Source organism: Phoenix dactylifera, chromosome 2, assembly GCF_009389715.1.
Source record: "Phoenix dactylifera cultivar Barhee BC4 chromosome 2, palm_55x_up_171113_PBpolish2nd_filt_p, whole genome shotgun sequence".
In the NCBI taxonomy this organism is placed as follows: domain Eukaryota; kingdom Viridiplantae; phylum Streptophyta; class Magnoliopsida; order Arecales; family Arecaceae; genus Phoenix; species Phoenix dactylifera.
Window position 1 is genome coordinate 25,335,847 of NC_052393.1, and position 26,679 is coordinate 25,362,525.

General features: G+C 37.3%; 1 protein-coding gene across 1 annotated transcript; it reads left to right on the top strand.

The window, feature by feature from the left end:
• Window positions 1-1,547: 1,547 nt before the first annotated feature.
• Window positions 1,548-24,767, top strand: LOC103712115 (NAD-dependent malic enzyme 59 kDa isoform, mitochondrial). Its single transcript, XM_008798529.3, has 19 exons — window positions 1,548-1,807; window positions 3,686-3,782; window positions 6,656-6,774; window positions 6,876-7,043; window positions 9,791-9,919; window positions 10,239-10,299; window positions 14,884-14,987; window positions 15,070-15,153; window positions 15,267-15,373; window positions 15,514-15,619; window positions 17,364-17,477; window positions 17,726-17,791; window positions 20,392-20,464; window positions 20,571-20,657; window positions 20,747-20,801; window positions 20,884-20,955; window positions 23,236-23,298; window positions 24,221-24,335; window positions 24,464-24,767. The coding sequence occupies exons 1-19, from the start codon at window positions 1,682-1,684 to the stop codon at window positions 24,533-24,535; spliced, it is 1,818 nt and encodes a 605-aa protein (XP_008796751.2). The 5' UTR covers window positions 1,548-1,681; the 3' UTR covers window positions 24,536-24,767.
• Window positions 24,768-26,679: the final 1,912 nt, after the last annotated feature.

Genomic DNA, 26,679 nt, shown 5'->3' on the forward strand with positions numbered 1-26,679 from the left:
AATCTCTTTCCTCACGAGGCGATTTTTGTGGGGCAAAACCGTGCAGGTATCCCCCGTCAGCGCTAGATGCACGGGCCGAAAAAAATTTCTCCCGTAGCGCTGGATGCGCGGGCTGGAAAAAATTTTCCCCGTAGCACTGGACGCGCGGGCCGGAGTCCCAGAGCGGACAATACCTCGTGGGGGACGCGGGCCGTTCTCTGTCGTCAGTTGATTGGGACTATACTATTGTCGGGTCGGAAGGCCTACAACAAATAGCAAGTTGATCTCCTAGCATTCTTTGTAAACTCAAACACAAATATCTGAAGGGACCTTGATAGCTCGGGACATTTGGGGTTTCGATTCTGCTTCGGCAGTTTCCCATACGGTGTTTTTCACCTGGGAGCCCCCACCTCCGAGTTTCCTCAAGGTCAACTTTGATGGGTCTGTCCTGGATGATGGCTCTCGGGGAGGCGCGACTTTTGTTATTCGGGACCCGTCTACCAAGGTTGTGGCTGCCGGTGGTAGTCATTTATTTGACACTTCGGTTCCGAGTGCGAAGCTGAGAACAGCCTGAGCGGGCCTTCGCCATGCCCGGTGTGTCTTACAGGCTAGGTCCATCATCCTGGAGGGTGATTCAGCCACCGTCATCAGTTGGATCCAGGGGGTCCAAGGGATGGCGGTAGTGATCATCCTTTGCTCCGTAACATTTGGGCTATGGTGAGGGATGGATGGGCCTTTCAGGCCAAGCATATTTACCGTGAAGGTAATGGGGCCGCGGATTGGGTAGCTGCGTATGTAGCTTGTCACTTCGGAGGCATCTTGTGGAGTGATGATGGGGAGTTGCCCTTAGCACTTCGAGGTATCCTATTTTTTGACTTTATTGGGTGTATCCGTTTCCGTCAGGTATGATACACCCGTATTAGCCAAAAAAAAAAAAAAAAAAAAAAAAAAACATAAATATCACTTTCAAAATTTCTGATAAGAAGATTAATTCGCACATGGAGAAGGTGGAAAGAAACTTCCCCCTGTCGACCTTCCCCAGATATTGGCTGATGCAAAGAGAATCTGGTTCTTCTTTTCCGTGCACGTGCGGTCGGGAGTCCAACGCTCAAAAGCATCATCGTGCACATATCTTGATGGCGTGATGCTCGGAACAGCCAATCCCACCGTCCAATCTGTACACGTTTCATACATCCGTCATGACGTACACGTACTCACCCTCATTATGAGGTCCTGATCAGTATTGCAGTCTTGCACCGCATCAGTTCCCGTAAACGGAAACATACAACCAATGGTATCTCTCCACGTGTCCGTCCCATCCTGACCGCTTCTTCGCGTGCCTGTCTGAAGTCCGCTCAAAATGTTCCGCACTTATTCCGCTCCAAAATTGTCTCGCGTCTCGGCTGAGAGCTCTAATCCGCACCTTCCGATGTCTCGCGCGCGAATCTTGATCTCGCAAACGATCATGATCCATCCAATTAGTCAAGCAACGTGAGGAGCAACTTACCTTACGCCGTTCCGCGAGTCTGTCCACCGATGCTTTTCTTCAAGTTCGGCTCCTCGTCGCCGCTGCCACTACCTCTCAGTCGGTGAGAGAGAAGAAAAGAGAGGGAGAGAGAAAGAAGGCTTCGCTCAATACCTTCTCCTCTTCTCTGATCGGATCTTGGATAGATTGTATATAAAATCCGATCGGAGGATCTAAATGTGGAATCTTGCTCGCGCGGCATGGAATCTGAGGCAGACGCGGCGGCTGTCGGCATCCATCCCCGGCCCCTGTATCGTCCACAAGCGCGGAACTGATATCCTCCACGATCCGTGGTTCAATAAGGTTTGATTCGATTTCTTTTCCCCCTTTTTTAGTGAATTTTACGGTTTTCTTGGGCATTCTTTTTTGTTGGATTTGAGTGGTTTTGTTGGAGTATGCCGATTTTTTCAAAGATCTGTTAAGCTGAGTTTTAAATTTCGAGTTGTTTGTAAAATAATGAAGCTAAATGGGTTTTTATAGGGGCTTATGTAGATTTCATGTGTTTGGGTTTAATAAGAGAAGGTGGGGATTTCACAAGATTGTCGGTTACCCACTATTTTGTTTAATAATGTAGTTTTTGAGCTTATATAATGATGATCATGTTTTTTGCGTGCTAGATTATTAACAAATGGCTGATATGTACCCGGGGAAAATGAAAATTATGTACAGTTCCGACCTAGGAGGCATGAGCTGTGATTGGTTATGGTAAACTTTTCTTGTTAAGGGCGTGTTGGCGTTGCTTCTGTAAAAGAAAAAGACAAGGAGAAGCTGGAAGCTAGGTCTCCTTGCTTCTCCAAGAGCTGTTTTTTTTTCGGATTTTTTTCTCCTTGTAGAAGCACTATTTAGATGATGCTGCAAAATTCAATCTTTTCGAAAAATGTTTTTTACTTCAAATTCACAAAAGAACTTTTTTAAGCAACACCAAAACATAAATGAATTGGCTGGGGGCATGAAAAGGATTTTTTTTTCTCTTTTTCCTCGTATCTTGGTGTAGTTACTGCGAAGCAGCTAGAAAAGTAGTTTGCCTGTGCCAGATGTATGCGTACGGTTTAATTTTTCTGCAACTTACATAAGTCTTTGTCTATTAAGAACCAACATGTTCGTACTGCATTGGTCATCATATCTAAACTCAGAGTCTCTGTGCTGTAAAATATTCAATATCCTCATACTACCCATTCTCTTGAGTATGTTTTTTGTCCAGAGGTCTGCAACATTATGGTATAGATCAGTATTATCAGTGGGTTGTCAAGGTGGCTACATTTTTCCCTTTTTTTTAGAACAAAAATATCTCTGTTCTCTGCTGAAAATTGAAGACTAAATCTTCTGTTTAATGGAAGGAGCCCTTTATTGTATTTGAACCACTGACTTCCACCATAAATGGGAAAATTAGTTTTGTTTTGTGCTTAAGTGTTTTAGTTGATTGTGAGTATAGTGATGGGCTATCATGCTGGGCTTTATCAGCCAGCTACAATCATGATTTCTTGGGTAGTACAATGTCTAATGGAGCTAATTGGTTGCCACATGTATGAACTAGCCTTTTTATGCACTTCTAATAAATTCCTGTATGACAAGAAGAATCTTAAGGAATTTTTAACATGCTGTTAAAGTTGTTTGGTTGCCTAGACTATGCATTAAATGTTTAATACAGCCTATTTTATCATGCATATTAAAGAGAAGATAGAATAATATAGGTCATTGGTAACCTGATCTCAATTTTTCTGAGGGTCTTGATTCTTTTTCTTTTAAAAACAACTTGCAACTACATGCTAGCACTGTTTGTAATGATCATGCCCAATTGTATTCTAACTACTTATCAATAATGAAGGAACTATCGGTCTTTAACTGTTAGGTCATGCTAACACTTGGAGCCACCTTTGCCTCTTAGTATTATACTAAGAATTGATTTTTGTGTGAGAGTAGCTTGAATCTTACTTTATTAGGAAAATGCTTATCTTTTTATTGATAACTATTTCTATCATTATATTTTATTATAATTAAGTAGGTAATTATCGTGAATATTTTCTTAACATTTCATTTTATTGGACACTTGGTTTTAGTAATTTCTATAGAAGACTAGTTTTTAAACTTCATGCTTTATTATAATTGTCAAAGTTGTCTTGTAATTCTATTTGCAAGATCTAATTGTATCAATCTTCTTATTTAAGTTTTTTTTTGATGTAGGATACTGGTTTCCCTTTGACAGAAAGGGACCGGCTTGGACTCCGAGGCCTCCTACCACCTCGTGTTATATCATTCGAGCAGCAATATGAACGTTTTAGTGAGTTTGATGGTTTTTATAGAAGCAGTGTAGTGGCTATTAATGTCCAATTTTGTGCTTTAACTTGTGTCTCGGTTTTTCTTGCGTCCAATAAATGTGTTCAAAACTTGGAAAGAGATTAACTGTCTGCAGGAATTGCTAAGAAACACATGCAATGTTCTTCCTGTTGATCCAGATCCACTCCAAAATCAATTAAAAGAAAAAAAATACTTATAGGTTTCTGTTGTCCGCACAATGTGGATTTTCACATTTAATAGATTTTGTTTATGTTCAGATAGGTGCAAGCTCAGAGTTTGTTTTTAATTTTTATATCCGGACATATGTTTCTTTTGTATGTTACAGAGAGAAATTAAAAAAACATCAGCTGCTTTATGTCAACAATTAAAATACTGGACATTCCGTGTATGGAAACTAAACAAAATATTAGACATTCTAGGTCAACTGAGTAATCAGAGATGTTTATCTTTCAGCCTGGAAAATTTTGTGCGGACACACCTGCAGACGTATTCGTTTATTTTTTGGGATTTAATTCATCAAAATAACCTGAGAAACTGAAGTTATCTAGATTTATTTTGTAACTGAAGTTAAGATTTCATGGTGCATAAATTCTAAGCGCACAAAACTTATTTCTATTTTTGGCTAAACCAAGCTTATAATGAAATGCATTGAATTCTCGATTCATTTCTTCCATCTGGTGGTTTCAGGGTATGTGACAGAATAAAAGTATCTAGATTCTAGACACATAGTTTAATCGTTAGATGAGATTCCTAGTAACTTGCAGATTCTTTTGCTTTTTAATGAAGTGTCATTGAAGACTTATATTTGCTATATGCATTTATGCTGCAAAGGCTGATATTAGAAAGCGTTAGAAAGCCTACACCGACTTTCAGGACTTTTTTGTTAATTACATCTGATGAAGTCAGTTTTCATGTTTTTCTTTTTTCTAAATGGCGCGTAGCAATTCCAGAACTTATTTAAGTAAAAACCATTCTTTAAGACAAGGGAGGGGGACAACCTGCTTGACCTTCTAAGCTTGTACCTAATAAGATATAATAAAGATCCACATAAAATAATAAAGGTCTCGAGAGGGACCAGTAATGGAATCATCTGAGTCAAAAAGGCAGGTTAGCTGAAGCTTATAATATATTTTAGTCTAAAACACAAGTTGCCAACACATAAGTAAGATCAAAGGACCTAGTTGATTCTCCATCTCACCATAATTCTTACATTGCCTGATGCAACCAGGTCCTTTCAGCCAGCATTTTCCATCTTCTTGTTCTTAAGACCTTGTTCATTGCATTAATGAATGCTAATGTATCCCCAAATTTTCAAGGATGTTGATTTTTTGATTCTTTCTATTCCCATTGGCACATGTCAGTCATCAAATCTTGCCAAGTCAACCTTTATGCTAACAGTGTACAAAATGATGATACACTTGCCAATATGCAATTCAGCAAAAGGTGGCCTAATTTCTCTAACATGCTTAGATGTGACATGCAATATGACAATACTTGCCAACAGTCGGGTTATTGCGATTTGTTGGCATGTACCATTATGAACAAGGTTTGTTGTGCCAGTACTGGGCACCGTACTGGTTGTCTGGCGGCATGAGCTGGTACGGGCCCGCGTCGAGCCGGTATCGACACAAGAGACCGTGGGAGAGAGGAAAAGAGAGAGAGCGAGCAGGGGAGGGAGGGAGAGGGAGAGCGAGGAAGGCCGGCGGAGGGACGATGGAGGCCGATGCTGGTGCATATGGCGGAGGCCGCGGTCGGATTCCTGTTTCGTTCGAAAATTTTGCGGTTTTTAAGTGAAGTCGGCAAGCGATTTACTGATTTCACTTAAAAATCGCAAAATTTTTAGCGGCCGGATCCGTATTTCGAACGAAACAGGGGTCCGGCCGCGGCCTCCGCCATCTGCACTAGAGTTGGCCTCCGACGGCCTCCCTTCCTCTCCCCCTCCCTTCCCCTCCCTTCCCCGCTCGCTCTCTCTTTTCTTCTCTTTCCTTCTCCTTCTCCTCCTCCGGCGACGATGTCTCGGTTTCTTTGCCGGAACCATCTCGGTCCATTGTCGATATGGCTCGGGATGCCCCGAACCAGGTTGTTTAGGATGGTTCCGCTGACCTTATTTATAAAAGTATTTCACAATGGTTTAGGCTAATATGAAGTTATAGAAGCCGTTAGGCATACTGTCCTTACAAATGTTGGCATTGCATATCCACTAGTAGAATACAATACAATATGATACTTAGCCTATTTTGAGCTATCCTATGCCATGTGTGTTTCATATTTGATTATACCCTTTGTGCTACTCATGTCTTTTTTCCTTCCATGAAATTAGTTAGACAATGCACCTAGCTCAAAAAGGAGTAAAATTTGCTAACCTGAAAGCCACTAATTCAAGATAGAAGAAGAGTATGGAAAGCTTATTAAACACACATGCTCACTCAAGATCCTGTTTGAATAATGATCCAAATTTGTTCTCTTGCATCTTTAAAAATCTTGACAATGTAAACATTTTTATGCTCTAACAGGCAAAACTGGAATACATTTGGGGCTAGATTTATCTAACAAGATTTATTCCCTGGATGATTTAAATCCCAGTTGTATCTTCTGTGTTTAAAAAAGATATATATGAAGCCAGTAACTTGAGCATAATCACTTTGGTTTCCATTGACAATGTCCTTTTGCTTCCTTTGATGGTTATCTCTTCATTGATATTGCTATTAAATTATCAGCTCATATTGCCAATTTATCCATTACATTTAAAACATGATTTTTTACTATGCTTTTTTCTGGTAAAAGTTTGCTTGATAATTATTGTAGTAAGCATTTCAAAAGTTCAAAATTTTACCATATTGCTTTCTTTTCCATTAGTGAATTCATATCACTCATTGGAGCATAACACTCGAGGTTCACCTCCATCTGCTGTATCTTTAGCAAAGTGGAGGATCCTGAACAGATTGCATGACCGAAATGAAACATTGTACTATAGGGTGAGCTTGTTGCTTTGTAGAGGCAAGTCATTACATAAATTATCGCCATAAGCTGTTGTTTTAAAAAGTTGAAAGGAGTTCTAACTATCTGGTCTCCCCAGGTCCTAATTGATAATATTAAAGATTTTGCTCCAATCATATACACTCCAACCGTGGGTTTAGTGTGTCAGAATTATGGAGGCTTGTTTAGACGTCCGCGTGGAATGTATTTCAGTGCGAAGGATAAAGGAGAGATGATGTCTATGATCTATAATTGGCCATCTCACCAGGTATCTTTAATTATCCTAAAGAGCTTATAATTGGTCATCTAACCAGGTGCCTTGGGATATGCTAAACAAATATTTAAATGGTCAAATAGCTTATACAAATTTTTTTCTTGGTACTAGAGATTGTTTAATATTTTCGGATATTTGTTGAATTATTCTTTGATATTTGATGCAAGTTGCTTTTGCCTTCAAGAAATTTGAGCAAAATCCACATTGAGAAATCAATAGAATGTCTAGACAGCATTAAAGCAGAAGAGTGGTTTTAAAACATAATTTTCTTTTAAGTTTTTGATGCATATACCTTTCTCAGAAACGGAGCCAGGGAAACCATTTCCTTCGAACTTGTGGAGGGACTTTGTGATGGTTGAGAAAAGGAAAAAGAGGAAGGCATTGGGGGAAATTTTAGTTGATAATCCTTCACATGCACAATGACTGCAATATTGACTTTTGTTGGTCATAGGCAAAACATAACTGATAAACCCTTTTGCATCTTCTTTCAGCTATTATAATTTAGAAAAGCACGGGAATTCGTTTATTAGTTTTAGGTTTGTTTAGTCAAGAATAACTGTCTATTTGCATTAATATCTTTTTTAAGATGAGGTTTCTCATAAGTTTCTAGTATCCTCTGCTATGATAGTTGAGGTAAGAGATCAATCAAAGTCTCCTTTCATTGTGCTGGTCCATATTTAAGTTGTAAGCGTCTAGTTAGCTTATTCTAGACAACCACATCAACAGGGAGCCACCTCCTTAATTCCCAGTATAGAATAGAAAGATGTGGGACCTTTATCTGACATAAAATAAGGTGGAAAACAGAAATAGGATAAAACGAGGAAAATATTCAAAAGAGAGAAGAAAGGAGAAAGAGGAAAAGATAAAGAAGAAAGAAAAGGGAAAAATCCTAAAAGAGGAAAAGTTACAGAAAGAAAAGAAAATTAGGTGACCAGCTGTTAATAGGGAGAAGCGAATATGGCCACCAGAGACAGTTCTTTTTTTTTTTGGCTCCTCCTTTCATTCTTTTTTATCTTATTTCTTTTCTTTTTCTTTTATGATTAAAAGATTGTTGGGAATGCAGGAAGTGATACCTAGCCAGGTTCCTAGAGTTTGTTGCCCAACCTACCCCCCTCCCCCCGCTCTTCAGAAAAATAATAATAATAATAAAAAAAATTAATAGTTAAAGGGTAAATTCTAAAAAAGTAATTATAATCCTCAGATAGAAATATAGAAAGTCAATAGGAAGTATCGGCTTAGCGGTATTCAATACTAATTCATAAATTGATTCCATCATTCGTGCTTAAACATGATGCAATATATTAAGTTGGGTGCCCGGATGGTGCTTCTTAGGCACCTGCCGTTTTAAATATTTTTTTCTTCTCTCCCTTCTCCTTTGGTCTCATCTTCTTCTTCCTTTCTCTCTCTCTCTCTCTGTGTCTATCCATCCTCAATTTTTTGTGCCAAATAGAGGTTCTTCATCCCTTTTACTGTCTGCAGATTTGAGAAGAGGTGTGTCTTACAACACTTACAACCTACAATGAACCATTCCCGAAATAGAAAGTAAACTTAAAACCACCTACTGTTTTTAGTTTTCAAATCGTTTCTTAGTTCTGTTTCCTTGGATTAAAATTGAAATGAACTTGAAAATGCTCTCTGTCCACCAAAGGTCCCTAAAATGGCTACGGGCACATAGTTTAGTAACTGACTAGGCCAAAACTAGCAAATAAACTACATGCTCAAAATTTTGTTCTGAATCCTTGCTGAATTTTCTTCTGAAACAGAAACTTTTACAATCTTATAAAATCCTATGTTACAAACCTTGTAGGCATCTCTTTCATCTTGAAGGCCTGGAATTACGTTCATTTGCAGATGTTTTCATAAAGTGGAAAATCTGTAATGTTGGCCAGCATAATACATGGTTTAGTTCTGTGCTTAGGGGTGTGTTGTCTGTCAAAAGAGCCTTAGGAGATGAAAATATAGTGGATGTATCTTGATCATTGAGGTTTTCATTGGCTGCTGGAACTCAGTTTCTCATACATCTCCAACAATGCTAACTGAAAATATCTTATCACTTGACACTCATGTTACTAATATGAACCTTCCCTTTCTTCCACAAGCATTCGGTATCTATGCTGAACCTGCCAATATTGGAAGAGAATTTGCCTGCCTCATGCGATCTGGACAGGAGCAGCTTTCTATACACATTTATTTTGGAACCCTGTCCATCTAACTACTTGAGGCATATTCAATTGCTGTCAGAAAATATCAAGTGGTCAATACATGGGTCCAATGGCGAATAAGGTTATCAACTAATTTCCACAAATCGCTGACTCAGTTGTTTAAGTCACTGGGTTTCGGTACCAGTGATCTGGGTTCAGGCACCAGTGAGCTGGGTTCAAATCCCACCTCACCCAATATTCTCTGGACTTCTTCCTGTTCTAGTTCTCAAAAAAATATATTAAAATTCTCTCTTCTATAATTTCAATGACACCAAGTAAATATGGTCCATATTTTCATGCCACATTAGACAGTTGATCATATTCAGACCACTGTCAGCTTGTGTCAAAGAAACCATTTGTTGCAATCCCTTATTTAGAGAACATTCTCAGAAACCAAGAATTGAAGCAAAAAATTTACTTTTTGACCAATTTTGTTGCTATGGACTTCTTTTTTCCCCTAGTATTTTCCAGTAATGCTTTCCATTTTAGTGTTCAAACTTTTATGTGCCTCCTCATGTGATCATCCTCTATTGACCTCAGGTAGACATGATAGTGCTGACAGATGGGAGCCGTATTCTGGGCCTTGGTGACCTTGGTGTTCAGGGTATAGGAATACCAATTGGAAAACTTGACATGTATGTAGCAGCTGCCGGCATTAATCCACAAAGAGTAAGTTTTCATTGGAAGCTTGCTTCATCTGTCTGAAGGGTCATTGAATCTCCAGATTTTTGTGGCTTTGATTTTGAGCATGCATATGCTGACCAGGACTGAAGTTTCATGGTTCTAATCTGTCTCTCCAAGTAGAAGAATGGAAACCCCTACTAGTTAATTCATTTTGTCCCTATTTCCATGTTGGTCTCGGTGATAAACTAATGCCACTGGTTCTACTTATTGTAATCTAACCTTCGTCATCCATATTGAAATTGTGGGAAATTAGTATTTTCCTTCATTTTTCCTGTTGCCTGATCAATTTTATGATTTCCTGCAGATACTTCCTGTTATGCTTGATGTTGGAACCAACAATCAAAAGCTTCTTGAAGATGATCTTTGTACGTAAGAGTACCAACACTCCTGTTTGAAGATTATAAAACATGAGGATAAAACTATAATTTTTACATCTTGTAGTTAATAACTGCATGTATGAACTTGTAAGGCTTCCTGGAAGAGAGTCCATATATATATAGAGGAATGGAACAAAAAGAAGTGGAAATACAGCAAGATATTACCATATGAGACAGATTACATAATCTAGGTGGTAGATACACAGATAAGCAGGAAAGAATGTTACTTGAGGTGTTGTATAAAATATGTTTGGTGCGAGGTGTAGGTTGGAATGGTTCATGGGTGCTTCCATAGGGATCAACCGAGTCAGTTGGTATGGGCTTGTAGTGAACCCAAAATACTCCCCAACAATATCATAATTTTGGAGAAAAGCCCAAGAAATGACATCTGCTCAGTTTGATTTTTAAATAAATGTTGAGTAGGGGCTGATTAATGACCCTAATAAAAAAATATACTTACAATTGAATTTACAATATTATTTTTGAGCAAATATTATTAAAAATTTTGGAAGAAATAGTTTTCTGGAAAATACATGTGCATGTTCAGAAATTGAAAATTATATGCTAACTCAAATTCACATTTAAAACTTTAGTTTAGGTGAATTTGGGTTCAATGAAAATATACACCTGGGATAGCATAAATTTAGAATCACTCGATTGAAACACATGGGTTCAGGTTAAATTTTGAATTGCGTTTCTCTTGCCAGTCTATAAAAGCTTCTTTAATTGGAAGTTCTATTAGTGTTTTAAAGGAATAACCAATGTTTTAAAAGAGCAGCTGTGGTATATGGGTGGTCCAGGAACTGCATAACGATATGCATTATGTGGGACGCACATGCAGGTCTATATGCAGCTAGTATTATATTAAATACGATAATAATAAAAGAAATATTTTTTTTTAAATTACAGCAATATTAATAACAACACCTTGTAGCAATTAGTGCTTGCTCCTAAGTATTTAGTTCTCATTAGAACTAGTTATAGCATAATTAATTATATTGATATTATCAATATACATGTGCCCAACTCTGCTTGAAATCCGTTTCCAATCTAACCATTAGCTTGGACCTGCCTTGTTTCCACGGGTTTGCCCAGGAGTGGCGACATAAGTTGTAACATAATGCTAGAAGGGCCATATATACAGTCGCACAATAATAAATAGGATGTATATGGCAGCTGCATAATGCTATTCTGCTGCATGATCGTCTTCTTGGCAACCCAATCATCTATAGTTGTTAGGAGACCACATAAGCTTATGCAACTGCATATGGGATCTCATGTATGATATTTTAAAACACTAAGAATTACTCATTATCTAGGATATAATACATTGATATCCAATCATGGCTTGTCTACTTTTCATTTTACTATGTGATTTGCCAACAATTATAGTGTACTTTGGCAATTTAATGTATCTTTCTGTACCAACACATTGCTAGGGTGTAAAACTATGCATAGTTATGTTTAATAGTACATTGCATAGTAATCAACCAGCATATGTGTCTTGATATTTTATTGTATGGTGTTATTTGTTGGTTCTAGTTGTTACTGTTTATTTGCATAAAGCAACACTTAAGGGCCTTATTGGCAGAAGTTTAGAAAAGTTCTAATTGAAAATAAATCCGATGTATGCATATCTATCTGCCCCATCTTACATGTGCTAGATTGCTAGTGAATTTGGCTGCATGCCTGTGGCATGCCAAGTACTTCCATGACCAACAAACCTCACATTATTTGGTCACAAATTTTCACTTTTTCTCTCTGATTGCAGCAAATGGGTGCCACAGAAATTGTTACCTCTTAGTAATCCTATGTGAGATCGATTGTTTCTATTGTAGTTCTGACTCATAGTTTGCGAAGAAATTTTTATGTCATCCCATGTTTGTCGGTTGTTTGTGAAGACTAAGATTTGAAAACCCGGCTGTACCATGGTATATACCACCCATTGCCACTCCGTACCATGGTACATACCGCTGTAGATATTATGCTGTACCATCCTGTATCAGCAAACCATGTATAGATACAGGGGCACACCACTGTACATATCATACCAATCAAGACCAGTACGCACCATCATTTTCCAAACCCCCGGAAGACTTACTATTGTAACCATTATTTCCAATGCAAAATAAGACCAGATTTAGCCCACTAACAAATAAATACAGCAGGCCGTATAATGAATACAGTAAAAACTTGATGCTAATCGACAGGTGAAGCTTTGAACATTTGGCATGCCAAATATGGAGAATTACATACCGCAGAAGACTAAGATTTGAAAATCCGTTTGTGAAGACTAAGATTTGAAAAACCGGCAGTACCATGGTATGTACCACCCATTGCCACTCCGTACCATGGTATGTACCGCTGTAGATATTATGCTGTACCATCCTGTATCAGCAAACCATGTATAGATATAGGGGCACATCACTGTACATATCATACCAATACAAGACCAGTACTTACCATCATTTTCCAAACCTCCTGAAGACTTACTATCGTAACTATTATTTCCAATGCGAAATAAGACCAGATTTAGCCCACTAACAAATAAATACAGCAGGCCGTATAATGAATACAGTAAAAACTTGATGCTAATCAGCAGGTGAAACTTTGAACACTTGGCATGCCAAAAATGGAGAATTACATATATAATTAATGATTTCCAACCAGGCCTTAAATTTATGCCCAAAAATATTTGGAGAGTGAAATAGCTGTAGTAAGGAACTCTTTTATTAATTGAGCACTTATTTCACTCATCATGTGTTATTTGCAGATTGCATAAAATTTATATGTTGATCCCTGTTCAGATCAACTTGATATATGTTGCAAGTCCCGATAGTTTTTTTGATACAGAAAATCCCGATAGTTACTTTCTTAATGTTAAGTGTTTATGTTCTCGGGCAATAGTCCAATTCTGAGTTCTCTTTATACGAATGTTGCCACAGTTGCGATGCATTTGAGCACTAAATTGAAAATTGTAATTACTAGTGTTAGCAGCTGAATCAGGGATAAGTATAACTTCATATCACAGTTATTCTTGTTGCTGTAGTTAGAATTAAGCTTTTTTATCAAGAACCCAAGTATTTATCTATCTTTGAAGAGTCAGGAATTTTGTTGAAGAACAAATGTTGGGAGATTAAAGTTATGACCTGAAAAATTAAGCACATAATGATATTATTAAGAAAATAATCTGACTAAGAGAAAAAGAAAGGAAAACGTAAGCTTGAAGTGTAATCTATGTGGAGCAACTAGAAGACAATTTATGGCTAAGGTATGCCCTAAATGAGAGCTTTGAGACTTCGATACTCCATACTACATTTTAGGAGTGCACATTGACATGTGGATCAATTTCTTTCTATATATCTCAGCACAACAGTGCAGAGCAATTTGCTTCCTAGGCCATGCATGCCTGTCCACCTAGGTGGAGTTCACTGCCATAGGTCAATCCACTATCAGTTGTGCAATTTTTATTTTAAAAAAAACTGGCAACAAATTGCCAAGTAAATTGACAACTTTAAAGGGGAAAAATTGTTTGATAATTACAAATGCAACTTTTTTTTTAAAAAAACTTTTTTGATAATCTCCTTATTATTTTCCCAAGATGTCTGATAATAGTAGGGTCAGGGCTGCAAAAGGATTGGATTGACCTGCTTCTGCTTCTGATCCAAAAATGACTGGAAAATAATCTGGCCCAATCAAAATTGATGTTATTTGGAGGAGGCTTGGATAGAGAATATGACCAGTTTCATAAATGGTTTAAATTTAGATCATTAGGTAATCTGATTGGATCATCTGAATCTGAACTGACCGAAAACTAGAACCCCTATATCACTCACCCTCTTTCAATATAAGAGAATAATTTGCTTTTCATGACTTTAATGTAGTTAGTCACCAATTTGTGTTGTTGATTATATGCTTGTCAATTTAATTTTATGTAATGGGTTGTTGATGATGCTTAGGTGTTACATAATAGTTATATATCTTAAACCTGATCTGACCCAGATTTTGAAATGGGTTGGCTTTGTTTCAATTTTTTTTGTCAGATTCAATTATGAATTGGATTTGGGGTGTGCCATTCTCTGGTCCAACCCTGCCCCCTGGTAGCCCTAAGTAGGATGCTGTAAAAGAACCTATCTGTAATGTAATCATTATGTGTGTATTTATGTTCGCAGCCCTTGTTAGAATGCTCATAGCCCCAAGTAAGATATTGCCATATTACATTCTTTTGCTGGAATAAACTATTCAACTTCTTATTTTCCTAAGAATTTTTCTGAGTCAATAGTAAATCTTATTAGCTAAGATTTATAAGACCAGACACGGATTGGTGCTTCACTCAAGAGAACTTTTTAGAGTTATTTCTGGAGTTCACAAAGTTCCTATTGCCAAGGAAAAAACTTATTCTTCAAAATTGCTGCATCCTATCATCACATAATGTCAACAAGTGTTATCTGACACTAAGTATTGTTGACTCACACTTTTTTATATAAATCTACTGGATGCATTATGTATTATTTATAATAAAATGAGTCTCATATACGAATTTTGATTTCCTGCCCATGATTATCTCCTTAGATTTAGGACTACGACAACCTAGGCTTGAAGGAGATGAATATTTATCCATTGTTGATGAATTCATGGAAGCTGCATTTGCACGTTGGCCAAAGGCAGTTGTGCAGGTACCAGTGCTTATAAAAGGATATATTTTATGTGCCATATTTAATTATGGATTATTGCATGATAAGAATGTAAACCTTTCAGTTTGAAGACTTCCAAATGAAGTGGGCATTTGAAACTCTGCAGCGATATCGTAAAAAATTTTGCATGTTTAATGATGACATACAGGTTATATCTCCATAACTCTCAGTTTGTTATCTTTTGTAATTCTGAAATGTTAGTCTTAAGAGCTTAGGTACATCAATCAAATATTCATTCCAATGCTCTAATTTAATTAACAGGGAACAGCTGGTGTTGCACTAGCTGGATTACTTGGAGCTGTAAGAGCACAAGGTCGACCTTTGAAGGACTTTGTAAAGCAGAAGATTGTAGTAGTTGGAGCTGGAAGGTACCTTAACTAGATTGTATGCTTCTTTATGAAGTATGTAACATGTAATGTGGATTCTAATGTTTGCCTGGAGCTTTTGGAGTTTGCATGTATGACAGGGTTCTTGCTCTGCATTTTCTAATTCTTCTTTCTTTATCCAGTGCAGGGATAGGGGTGCTCAGCATGTTAAAACAGGCTGCTGCAAGAATGCTTGGAAGCAGTGAAAATATGGAGGCAAACAATCAGTTCTGGCTGCTTGATAAAGATGTGTGGTCCTATTCTTGTGGCTATTTCTTTAACTTTGATCTGGTTTTTGATTTAATACTCTGCTTTACAACAGTATTCATCAATATTCAAGATACTTCAAATTCAGTAGGCATTTACCATGTGAAATAGGAATTACTCTTCCAATATGTTTCTTCTGGATGTATCATCATTCCCCACATAAACAAAAGACTAAGCTACTGAGTGCCAGTTACTATGGTTTTATCTCAAAATGGTTTTGTTCCGAGCCACCGGTACGGTTTACCATTGAAAACAGCTCGCTGTCGGAGCTGGAGAAAGAGAAGAGAAAGAGAGAGCGAGCGGGGGAGGGAGGGAGAACAAGCAGCGGCGGACGCGGGGGGTGGGGAGCGGCGGAGGCTGCGGCCGCGTCCCCTATTTTGAACCGACTTCACTTAAAAAATTTCAAATTTTTTAGCCGCGGCCGCGTCCTTGGCCTCCACCGCCCCCCTGCGGTCCTCCGCCGGTGTTTGCCCCCCCCCCCCCCCCAAGGTCTCTGCCGGCCCCCGTAGCCCTTCGCTGGCGTCCGCTGCCACTTGTTGTCCCTCCTCCCTCCCCCGCTCGCTCTCTCTTTCTCTTCTCCTTCTCCGGCTTCGGCATTTTCCTCTCTTGGTATGGGCCTGGCGTGGCCCGTATCAACTCGTTCTGCCGGAAAACTGGTATGGTGCCCGGTATCGGTTCCTCCGACCTTGATATATACTTATAAATCTTTGATTGACTTCGAAAATAGAGAGTAATTTATTCATATCCAACTGCTAGGTGTGCTGAATGTTTAATTCTTGCATTATTTGATGTATTGTTTTTTGATCTAACTATTGCAAAATCCACAATGACACGTATAAACCTACAACCGCACCTAACCTTATTCTGTTTTTGTACTATGTGCTCATCTTCCTCTGCTTCTTTGTTATACTGCAAAGAAAAGTTTTCCTAGTTAGAAATGCTTGACATTCAGGAATTTCATAGCACATCTTTATCTTCTTTATACTGTCCTTTCTCCTTCAGTCATGAACTCTGGGATGATAGCCATGTTTCTCCAAAGGATTTTGAATATAATAAATGCCTACTATTTTACCTGGCATATAAAATTGTGCATATGACAGTTTATGATCATATAATTGGCATTTGAGCAATATGACTTATCCAAATCTCTTTATATTGTATTCGAGGAGGTTATCAGGTACATCTATACTATAGTATAACACAAACTCTCTCGGATGTCTGTTGGATGCCCAAGAATAAGAGTCAAAGGGAAGAAAAAATTCAAAAAGGAAAGAAAGGTGTTTTGGACTTTTACTAGGAAACCAGTAATTAGAAGAGTCCAAGAGAAGAAAAAAATCGAAAAGAAAAAAAAAGGTGTACTGGACTTTAAGTAGCAGTCCAATCATCGTGAGTATCATGAGTTACCTGAATCTCATTACAAATACACTCGTTTAGTAAATATGTCCTCCACATACAATCTCAATAGATAAATATCCAAGAGTACCTAAACTAAAATGGGGAGTATGTTTATCGTAATTACAATTTATCTTGATTGATGGATTATGGATCAAATGCTCCTGATTAAGTAAACCATGTGCATTGCTTGTGTGATGATCTAATTATGTTAAATATCTAATGTTCTGTGATGTCAAAATTGACTCCTTTAGTTATGGCTACATTCCTTGTAAGATATGGTAAGGGCAGGCATAAGAAAATATAGCTTTAACATATGCCTTGGCCACTGTAGGGTCTTATCACGAAAGATAGAAAGGACATTGATCCTGCAGCTGCTCCGTTTGCTCGAGGCTTTGGTCCAGGAGAGGTTGAGGGCCTTCGAGAGGGGGCTACTCTCCTAGAAGTGGTAAGTGCTTGATTTTTTTTTTTCCTTTTAAACTTCGTTTAACTTGATCTTGCCAAGTCTTGTCATCTTTAAATGTATAATAATGACCAAAAAAATTCACTACCTGTCAACAGCTAAAATAGAGACTTCACTGTTGTATAAAATCTCCTTACATACATTAATTATGATATCATGCCAAAGTATGCATCTAATGCTCTTATTTGCATTGCAAGAATAAGTTATAATGGTCATATATCAATATTCATCAGGTTGAAAAAGTGAAGCCGCAAGTAATTTTAGGATTGTCTGGAGTTGGAGGTATCTTTAATGAGGAGGTAAGTTGAGCATATCATTACTATTCACAATGAGGAGGTAAGTAGGAGGTATCTTTATTTCGCATGTTTTGCTACAAAAAATGGAAACTAAATTTCAGAATGCTGTACGACAACCTTAGCTTTTCTTGATTCATTGGGTGCTTATTAAAATCTAAGAGAAGCTGGTTACCTTAGAGCTCATAGTAACTTACTTTACCATGAGTTTGCTTTGGATTGTTTTCTGTTACAAGGGCAGTTTACTACAACACTAGTGGTGAAGAGATAGAGCTTTGAGATGAGTCTTGGGCTCCTTCACATATCATAAGGATCTGTTTTCTTGGGGGTTTGAGGATTGGGTTGGAGGCAGTATGCATATGCACAAATGCACAGACAGATAAAGACTCATCACAGCATAAAATTAATAAAATAATATTTTAAAGATAAGCAATAATTGTAATGATAGTTGGTTGCTGTTATGATGAAAGATCTAGAAAATAAAGCTACTTATCCAAATCACAATTTGTTAATTAAAACATTATTTCCAATTATTATGGAATAAAACATATTTTGTATCTAGAAATATTTGAATAGAAGGGTAAAGTTGGCATTTTCTCTAAGAAAGGCGCATGCTGGTGTAATCAGTGTACCATGTCCAAGTAGATCTTTTCACAAACATCCCTTGCCTTTTAATCATGCTTTCAAGTTTCAGTTATATTAATTCAATGCTACTTCAGCCAGTTTCCTATCTTACCTATATAGCCCAAATTTTAGTTTGGCCCATTATCAATTCCATGTTTTCGAGAGTGATGTGCTCCATTGATTTGAAACCCTAAGTTTGACAATAAGGTACTCCAAAGGTGGTTTGATCTTGATGTTCTTATCAAACATAGGCAACCTAGATTTTTCCTTTCAGACTGCTAATAATTGTGAAATATGATTCAACTTTATGAGATGTAAGGTTCGCCGTACTGGTACTAGACCCTATACTGATGCCGCACTAGATAGGCGTACCGACTGTTGGTACGGTACAGTATTGTACGTGATACGCTAAGTGTACCGACATTAGCGTACCAGTATCGATACCCACCGATATCAGTACAGGACGTCCGGTACCGACCGGTACAGCATGCCATGATGGGATGCATGAATTCATGAAGTTTTTTAATAGGGCTACAGATGGTCCAAGCTGCGCTTGGGCTCGGCCGACTGCATCTTGGTTTGGGCTTGTTGAAATCAAAAAATGAGCTGAAATATAATAGTTTGTCAAGCTTGCCTTATAAACGAGCATGCCGAGCCTGAAGAGGGGTGGATGACAAAAACTAAACGAAGCTCATATATTAGCCGAGCCTGAATATGATATGTCAAGCTCAGCTCAAGCTCAATCCAAGTTCGAGGAGCTTCCTTGTGTGCCTAACCGGGCTCGAGCAGCCTGAATACTTGGCTTGGACAGATTGTTTGTACCCCTATCTTTTAGCAAGATATTGCAAAATAACATTCTAAAAACCAATCAATGACAACAGATGTGAAGTTATTCTTCCTAGCAGCCCCAGGTAATCCAAATGTAGAAAGAATTATGAAATTTTCATAGGGCTTACCCAGAGTTAACAAAGGATTCCATGCATTCCAAGAGTGCCCCCTGAATGATGTCATTACCTACATTGACCCACATTGAATACAATGTGACTCTTTTAGATGTAGATTCATGTATCACGAAATAGGAACTTAATATGGATAAATAAAAAATGTTCTGGAATGGCAACAATCACATGATATCCACTCCCAAATATGAGAGATATGGATGAAATAAGATATTGGTCTGTGATATGCGCCTAGGATTAAATTTACTCTTTTAACAATGTGAACCACTTAGCATCATGTTTTCTCAGAATTTCAATAAGAATTAAGGTAACAAATTCCTCATCACTACAATTTGGCATGTTTGCTCTGGGATTACTTCATGAGAGTCATCACATTTACCTACAGACCCACGTAAAACTCAGCAATATTAGAATAGAAGCACTTAAGTTGAATCTTCCTTCAGCTCCGAGAATCAAGTTAAATGGACTTTTCTTCATCTGCTTAATGCTTTTGAAACTGAAATTGCTAAAATGATGATACAAGTCTATGGAACCATCACATCCACCTAATGTTTTGTTTGCTCACAAGGCCTTCAATGCTGGTTGACAACGTGACATACTTGACTCAGCTGAAGCTGTAACTCCTGATGTCATCAAAATAAACATCCTCATCATGGATAAAGGATTCTAGGACTTAATTTATGATCTGTAAGTTCTGAGGACTTGACAAACAAAATTGCATGAGTGGTCACTCAGTATCGAGAAAATTAGTCTTATGATCTTTCCCAGTCGATATTTTTACTTTTAAATCTGAAAGCATATTTTCTATTATCAATCTTTCAGAATGTACTGCACCATTCAACCTATAGGCTTGTTATCAACTCTTGGCCCGCACATTATCCATGTAATGTTGTTAGACTGCACATTGCACAGATACTATGCGGCCAACATTGTAGTCAATTCATGATGGAGTTTCCTTGCGAATCAATTGATGCAGTTAATAAAATGATTAATAAATATCTTATTTAAATACTTTTCTGCCAGGTGCTTAAGGCTATGAGAGAATCTGATTCCTCACGCCCTGCAATATTTGCTATGTCAAATCCTACAATGAATGGTTGTCTTTCTCAAGTCTGACTACTTCGTTAAGAAGCACTGTGATAATAAATTCTTTTTATGTTATGAGTCTGAAGACTTACCTTCTCTGTCTTTTTGTGTAACAGCTGAATGCACTGCTGAGGATGCATTCAACTATGCTGGAGAAAATGTAATATTTGCTAGTGGAAGCCCTTTTGAAAATGTTACTTTGGGTTAGCACTTCACTTTTTTCTTCATCTTCAGACTGCATGACTGTGCGGATAATGTTTAAATGCTTATTTTTTCGTGTATCTGTAATCAGGAAATGGGAAGATAGGATATGCCAACCAAGCAAATAACATGTATTTATTTCCTGGGTATGTATTGGTCTTTCTTGTATAATTAACTGTCATAAAAATTGTCAATATGGTTCTACTGATGCAAGTTTTACATGTTTAGAATTGGTTTAGGAGCTCTTCTTTCAGGTGCTCGCCATATTTCAGATGGCATGCTTCAAGCTGCAGCTGAATGGTATGCTGTGATTGATCAGAAAGTTTAAGACTAATCTTCTTTCCAAATTTGATAGAAAGCTCAAAATCTTCACTTGTCCACTGGTAAGACACCCTAGTCCAGTGGTGAGGGGGGCTAGGTTTGAATCCTTGCTGGGGCAGCTAGTATCACAGAAATAGTTGTATACTACAATAGAGGCAGTGCGCATGCTAGAAACAAGATGAAATGTTGGGATATGTGATTTAACTTAAACTCTGTTGGAACTCTGGAAAAGGAAATGCTACAACTAAGATGAAAATCTGCAATATCCAAAATAATCCTTGCTAGCCAACTAATGACTAACTCCTTTAACATCTTATATTATATGATATTATAATCTTACTTTATTGCTATAATATCAAATAAAGAGTTGAGACATGTTTCATCCTCCTGAGAATTTGTTTATCATAGCATAAGAAATATTAATAATGTGATAGATGGATGACAGACTTGGTCTTGGGTCGAACAACAAGAATTGTTTTGTCCAGTTTAGCAAGACTCATGTCTTCCGTCTTTTTAAAGGAAAAAGGGACTGTTTTGAGATTGGGCTTGAAAAGAGGGACTGATATGTCAAAATCCCTATCTCAAATAATGAATTCTGTTGAGGATGAGAAACAGATAGGATGAAACAATTTGAAAAGAATGAGCTCCAAATTATCCACTCATATAAGGCCTATTATAAAAAAGTCAATCAGGTTTCATCAAGTTTTCATTGTCAATTAGGTTTAGTGATTCAAAATTGTTTCTTTACTCTCAGTACTGAGCAAGTTATCGATTGGGTGCAGTTATTGGTGGCAATTGAGAGCTACCTAATTTATCTATGGTGGCAATCCACAATTGTGCCACCGCTGCTCCCCTCCCCCTCTGTTGTATATCCTCTTCATCCCTATATTATTTACTCCTTTATTAATGAATGAAAATTTCATTGGAGAAGAAAAAGAAAAATAAAAGACAGGTTAAGTGGTGTGAGAAAGAAATCATGTAGGGATGATATAGCATAATAGTAAGATCATGTAGAAATCATCTGTATGATATCGCATAATTCCCAAACAACTTGATGAGTCACTATGAGGGATGACAAATAAGACTAACTTTACAAATAAAGATTTGGGAGAGAGCATGGAGGAAAGATGGAAAAGAGGTAGGAAAAGAGAGGTTGAATATCAAATCAGATTGTCCTTTGTTGGTCCCGTGGTAGGACATGGCTGGAATACAAAGTTTAAGTGGAATTCATTCACCAGCTGGATTGGTGCTGTCTGAAATGAGATCACCAGAACATTGTATGATGCCCTTGATATGAGAAATCAAACTCTTCCTCATTTGTTCTAGAATGCATGAATGCTTCAAACTGCATGCTGTGTCCATATCTAATAAATATTGGAAACTAACATTTGCTGATATGGCTAGGGTAAGTTCTGGGTACTTGTTTTTAGAAATGTATTTTTTAAAGTTAAAAACAGCTTTGAATATTACCTGGTACATTCAGGAGACTGTGAATAGCCCAGCAATAAGGAGGGCTTTCCTTTTTCTTTCTTTGATTAAAGTTGACCTTTTGATGATGGATAATTAAATTTAGGGTCTATCATTTTCTTGTTAGTAATTGCAGCATGAATTGTTGTCTATCTATTTGAATGATGACAAAATAAAGTTTGTGGATGTTGACGTCATTGCTTGGAGCATGAACTATGTTATTATAATAACTACTGATGCCTTATGGATATGCTGTATCTGCATCCCATATCTGTGCCCAAAGTCGAATGTCTTGTTCAACTTTGACAAATTTTCGAGCAAATAACTACTTTTTGCATTTTGACATTGCTCTGTTGACTGTGTCTGGTAAAGATATTGACGTGAGGAGGGGATGGGAACTTAAGTATAGAAATTAGCAGTAGATGAGCATCTTAAGCAATCGTTTTGATTGCTCCCCCTTCTTTGGGAAATTTTTTAAAGAAATAAATGAAATTAAGCAGTAAGGTAAAAATGACCCATTCTCCACTTGTAAAAGACAGTATTCCTTACAATAAACACCAACTGAATAAACGAGGTTGATATGCAATCATGTGATTTATATATTTTGCACATCTAATATCTTCAAGGTTATTATTTGGTTTGATGCATACTCATACTTAAATCGTGCAATTTACCATAAAAGTTTTTGAGTTCTGGCATTTATATTATTTACCCCAATTTATATCTAGAATTCAGTTTACTTATTCTGCTCTGGCATTTTCTGAAGTTTCTAACGTAAATGTTGTTGGGCAGTCTTGCATCATACATCACGGATGAAGATATCCAAAAAGGAATCCTCTTCCCTTCTATATCTAGGTAATTCTCTTAATGTCATGAGAAGCTTTGCTGTCACAACTACTACTGTTGTGGTTTTTTTTTTCCTTTTTCCAATCCATTTTCTTTCTTTCTATTTTATTTAGTTGACACAGAAAATCTTTGAACTTTTATGATTAGATAATGTTGTTATGTATCATGTAAATAGCAACCTGGAATACATTACCTGCAGACCGTCCATTTGAAATTATATATATATAATAGGAACATTCTTTTATTAGCTTGACAAAACAGAACTACATAACCTATATTTTTTGGTTAGATAAAATACCAACAAAAGCAAAAAAATCAACTGATATACGCATTCCATTTAGTAGGATAAAAAGCCGCTGTATATTAAAATCAACTGATACATGTATGTGTAACATACAATGATAGCTTGGATGGATCACCGGTTTCAAAAGGGAACTTTATTGATAGAGGTTTTGGTTGTTAAGCATTTAGTTTGAGCAAGAGCTCCAACTTCATCTTCATTCATGATATGAAAATCTTGAGCAAGTTGATTGGCAGTATCCCAATTTCTTAAAGATTGTACAATTTTTTCCCTCTTCTGATCTTCAAGAATTCTTCCTTTTGGCTCCCTTTTATCAGCCCATTAACTTTTACTCAGCTTTCTGGTTACGCTGCATGCTATCCATGTGTTGCATGCCTGTGCATTAATCATGGAGCTGAATAAGGAATTCTGCTTGAAATCAGATGTCAAATGACATAACTGAGCCTAAATTATCACACTTTAAGCTGTACAAAGCAATATATTTTCTTTTTTTTAATAGATAAAAGGCCAATATTGTAGTTTATTCCAGCAGAGAAATACGTGTCTGCAATAAATTATCACACCTTTAATTTGTAAAGAGTAACATATAAAAGCCAGTGTAGAAGTTTAAAAATTGAGCACACCATGCAGGATAAGGCATATCACAACACAAGTTGGAGCTGCTGTTGTTCATGCAGCTGTTGCTGAAGATCTTGCTGAAGGACATGGTGATGTAGGTCTTAAAGAGCTGGCACACATGTCAAAGGTATTACAAAAATATGCTTTTTCTATTTTAATATTTTTATTTAGTTGATTACAAGAACAAGACTGACCAGAAAATTTTGACTCTCACTCAAGATGGTCAAGTAAATTTCCCTTTCTAATTTGTTTCAGGAGGAGATAGCGAAGTTTGTATCTCGCAACATGTGGTACCCTATCTATAGCCCTCTTGTTCAAGAGAAATGAAGCGGGCATTTTTATGAGATTTGACAATCCCTATTCAAATGATTTTTTCTCTTTTTTGGTTTCTGCCTCTCATTTTTCTTAGTATACCTTGAATAGGGCTTTGGGAGGCAAGTTCTGAAAGATGCTATGATCTAAATAAATTTTGTTACTTGTTATCTTATAACATGATCTGGAGTTTGTCAATTATGTTACATTAGACACATCTTATGGAACTCGTTCTGTTTATGAGAAATTATGCAGGTTCCGACTTGTTCTTGCAATCAAACTGGTATGCTGATGCCCAGATAAAACAATTGTAGAAAGGAACAATTCCTAGACCCCACTGAGAGGGATCGCAGATCAGCAATCACACCACTGAACCTCCAGTTTGTTTTAGTTTGCTTGAGGAATGCTGTCAAATGATTATCTTAATGATTATCTTTCAATAAACTGAAGATGCACATGACCTATTCTAGTGTTTTTAAAGGTTATACTGTAACAATTCAGGATCTCACCTAAAATGGCTAGCTGGAAGGTATTATTTGGATTTTTTGATCTTGCATAAATACACAAGATCTACATAGTAAATAACCGATGTGGAACTAAATACACGTCCGTATAGATCCTCACATACTCCTTCCGTTTAAATCCTGATGTTCTCATCAGGCTAAGAATTCAAATTCATTTAAATCTAATTACAAACACCATAATTAGTCTGTGGTTAGTCCCAATGATCCGTGTTGCAGTATCTTCTAGTCTACATAGGTTATGAGCTGGGTCTGCTCTGATACTAGTTATAACAATTTAGGAACTTCTCAAAATGGCTAGCCGGAAGTTATTATCTGAGTTTTTTTGATCGTGTATAAGTATTTAAGATTTATCCAGTGAATAATTGATGTGAGACTAAACACAAGTCTGTATGGGTCCTCATAATAGCAGCTTCAAGGAAGTGCAGATGATCAAGAAGATCTTTTAAGAAAAAAAACTGAAATTGGCAGGGGCTGCACCAAACTACTCATTCTCAATTAATTTTCCAAGAGTACTCTATGGAAGCTTGTGTTGTAATACATGATAACATGATACGATTTGAATCCATCCTCCTCAACCCCTCCACAGGTAAAATAATTGATGATGCAAATAATACTCATCGAATTGATTTTTCATGCATCTTGAATCACTCAAAAACAATGACAGCTGAGAAAGGTATGGCTGACGGTAGAACAAGCTTGTGTTGTTGAAGAAGTTCCAGCTATTTACTTCTAAACCATTGTATGGCCGTTAAATTTAGAGAGATATAATTTTCTAATAATTTTAGTCAATTTTTCAATTTAGAGAGATTAGAATTTTCTAATAATTTTAGTCAAGTTTTCTAATACTTTTTCTTCCTTCTAAAAATCCTCCAAATATTGTTCCCGCTTGGATCCAAGTAATTCAGGTGGCTGAAGACCGAGCAAATGTGGATCTTCTTACCACTGGAGATCTTAAACCAGAAAAGCTCTAGCTTGACAACATGCCCTCTCCTGTTTTTATCCCATCCGCAGGCAACTCCCAAGAGAAGAACATATATTCTGCTTGGTTGAATCCTCTTACAAAGCCAAGAAGAGCTTCCCTCTCGGACTTTGGGTGATGGATACTAGCATAGTTCCATCATCCTCATCGAGTTTGATGAGCCGGAGAAATATAAAAGATAGCAGCAGCAGCATGGGCATGAAAGATTTTGAAGCCACATCCAATTTTGTTATTTCCCCCCCCTTCTACTACTGAATCACACAAGACATCTATTCTTGTTTCTGTTTTATAGAGCAATTTAGGCATTCAGCTGGGGTCGGTCAGTGCAAAGTGGGACTGATGTTTGATGAGCCAATTGCTTAGATGGACCACTTCATGTCGCTAGAGAATTTCAATCTTGTGAGGTAGCTGGTGATGATTTCATAAAGTTGTGGAGAGCTGAAGAAATGTGTTTATGCAAGATTTGTCTTAGGCCCTGTTTGGGGGAGCTGTTGGCAGTAGAGCTGTTAGAAGTAGAGCTGTTGGAGGTAGAGCTGTCTGAAGTAGAGCTGTTATAAAAAGCTGTTTGCTGTTTGGTAACTACATTCGTAAAGTGTTGTGGTACTTTGTTTTGTGTTTGGTAAACAAACTGAGAAAGTACTTTTGTATAACAAAAT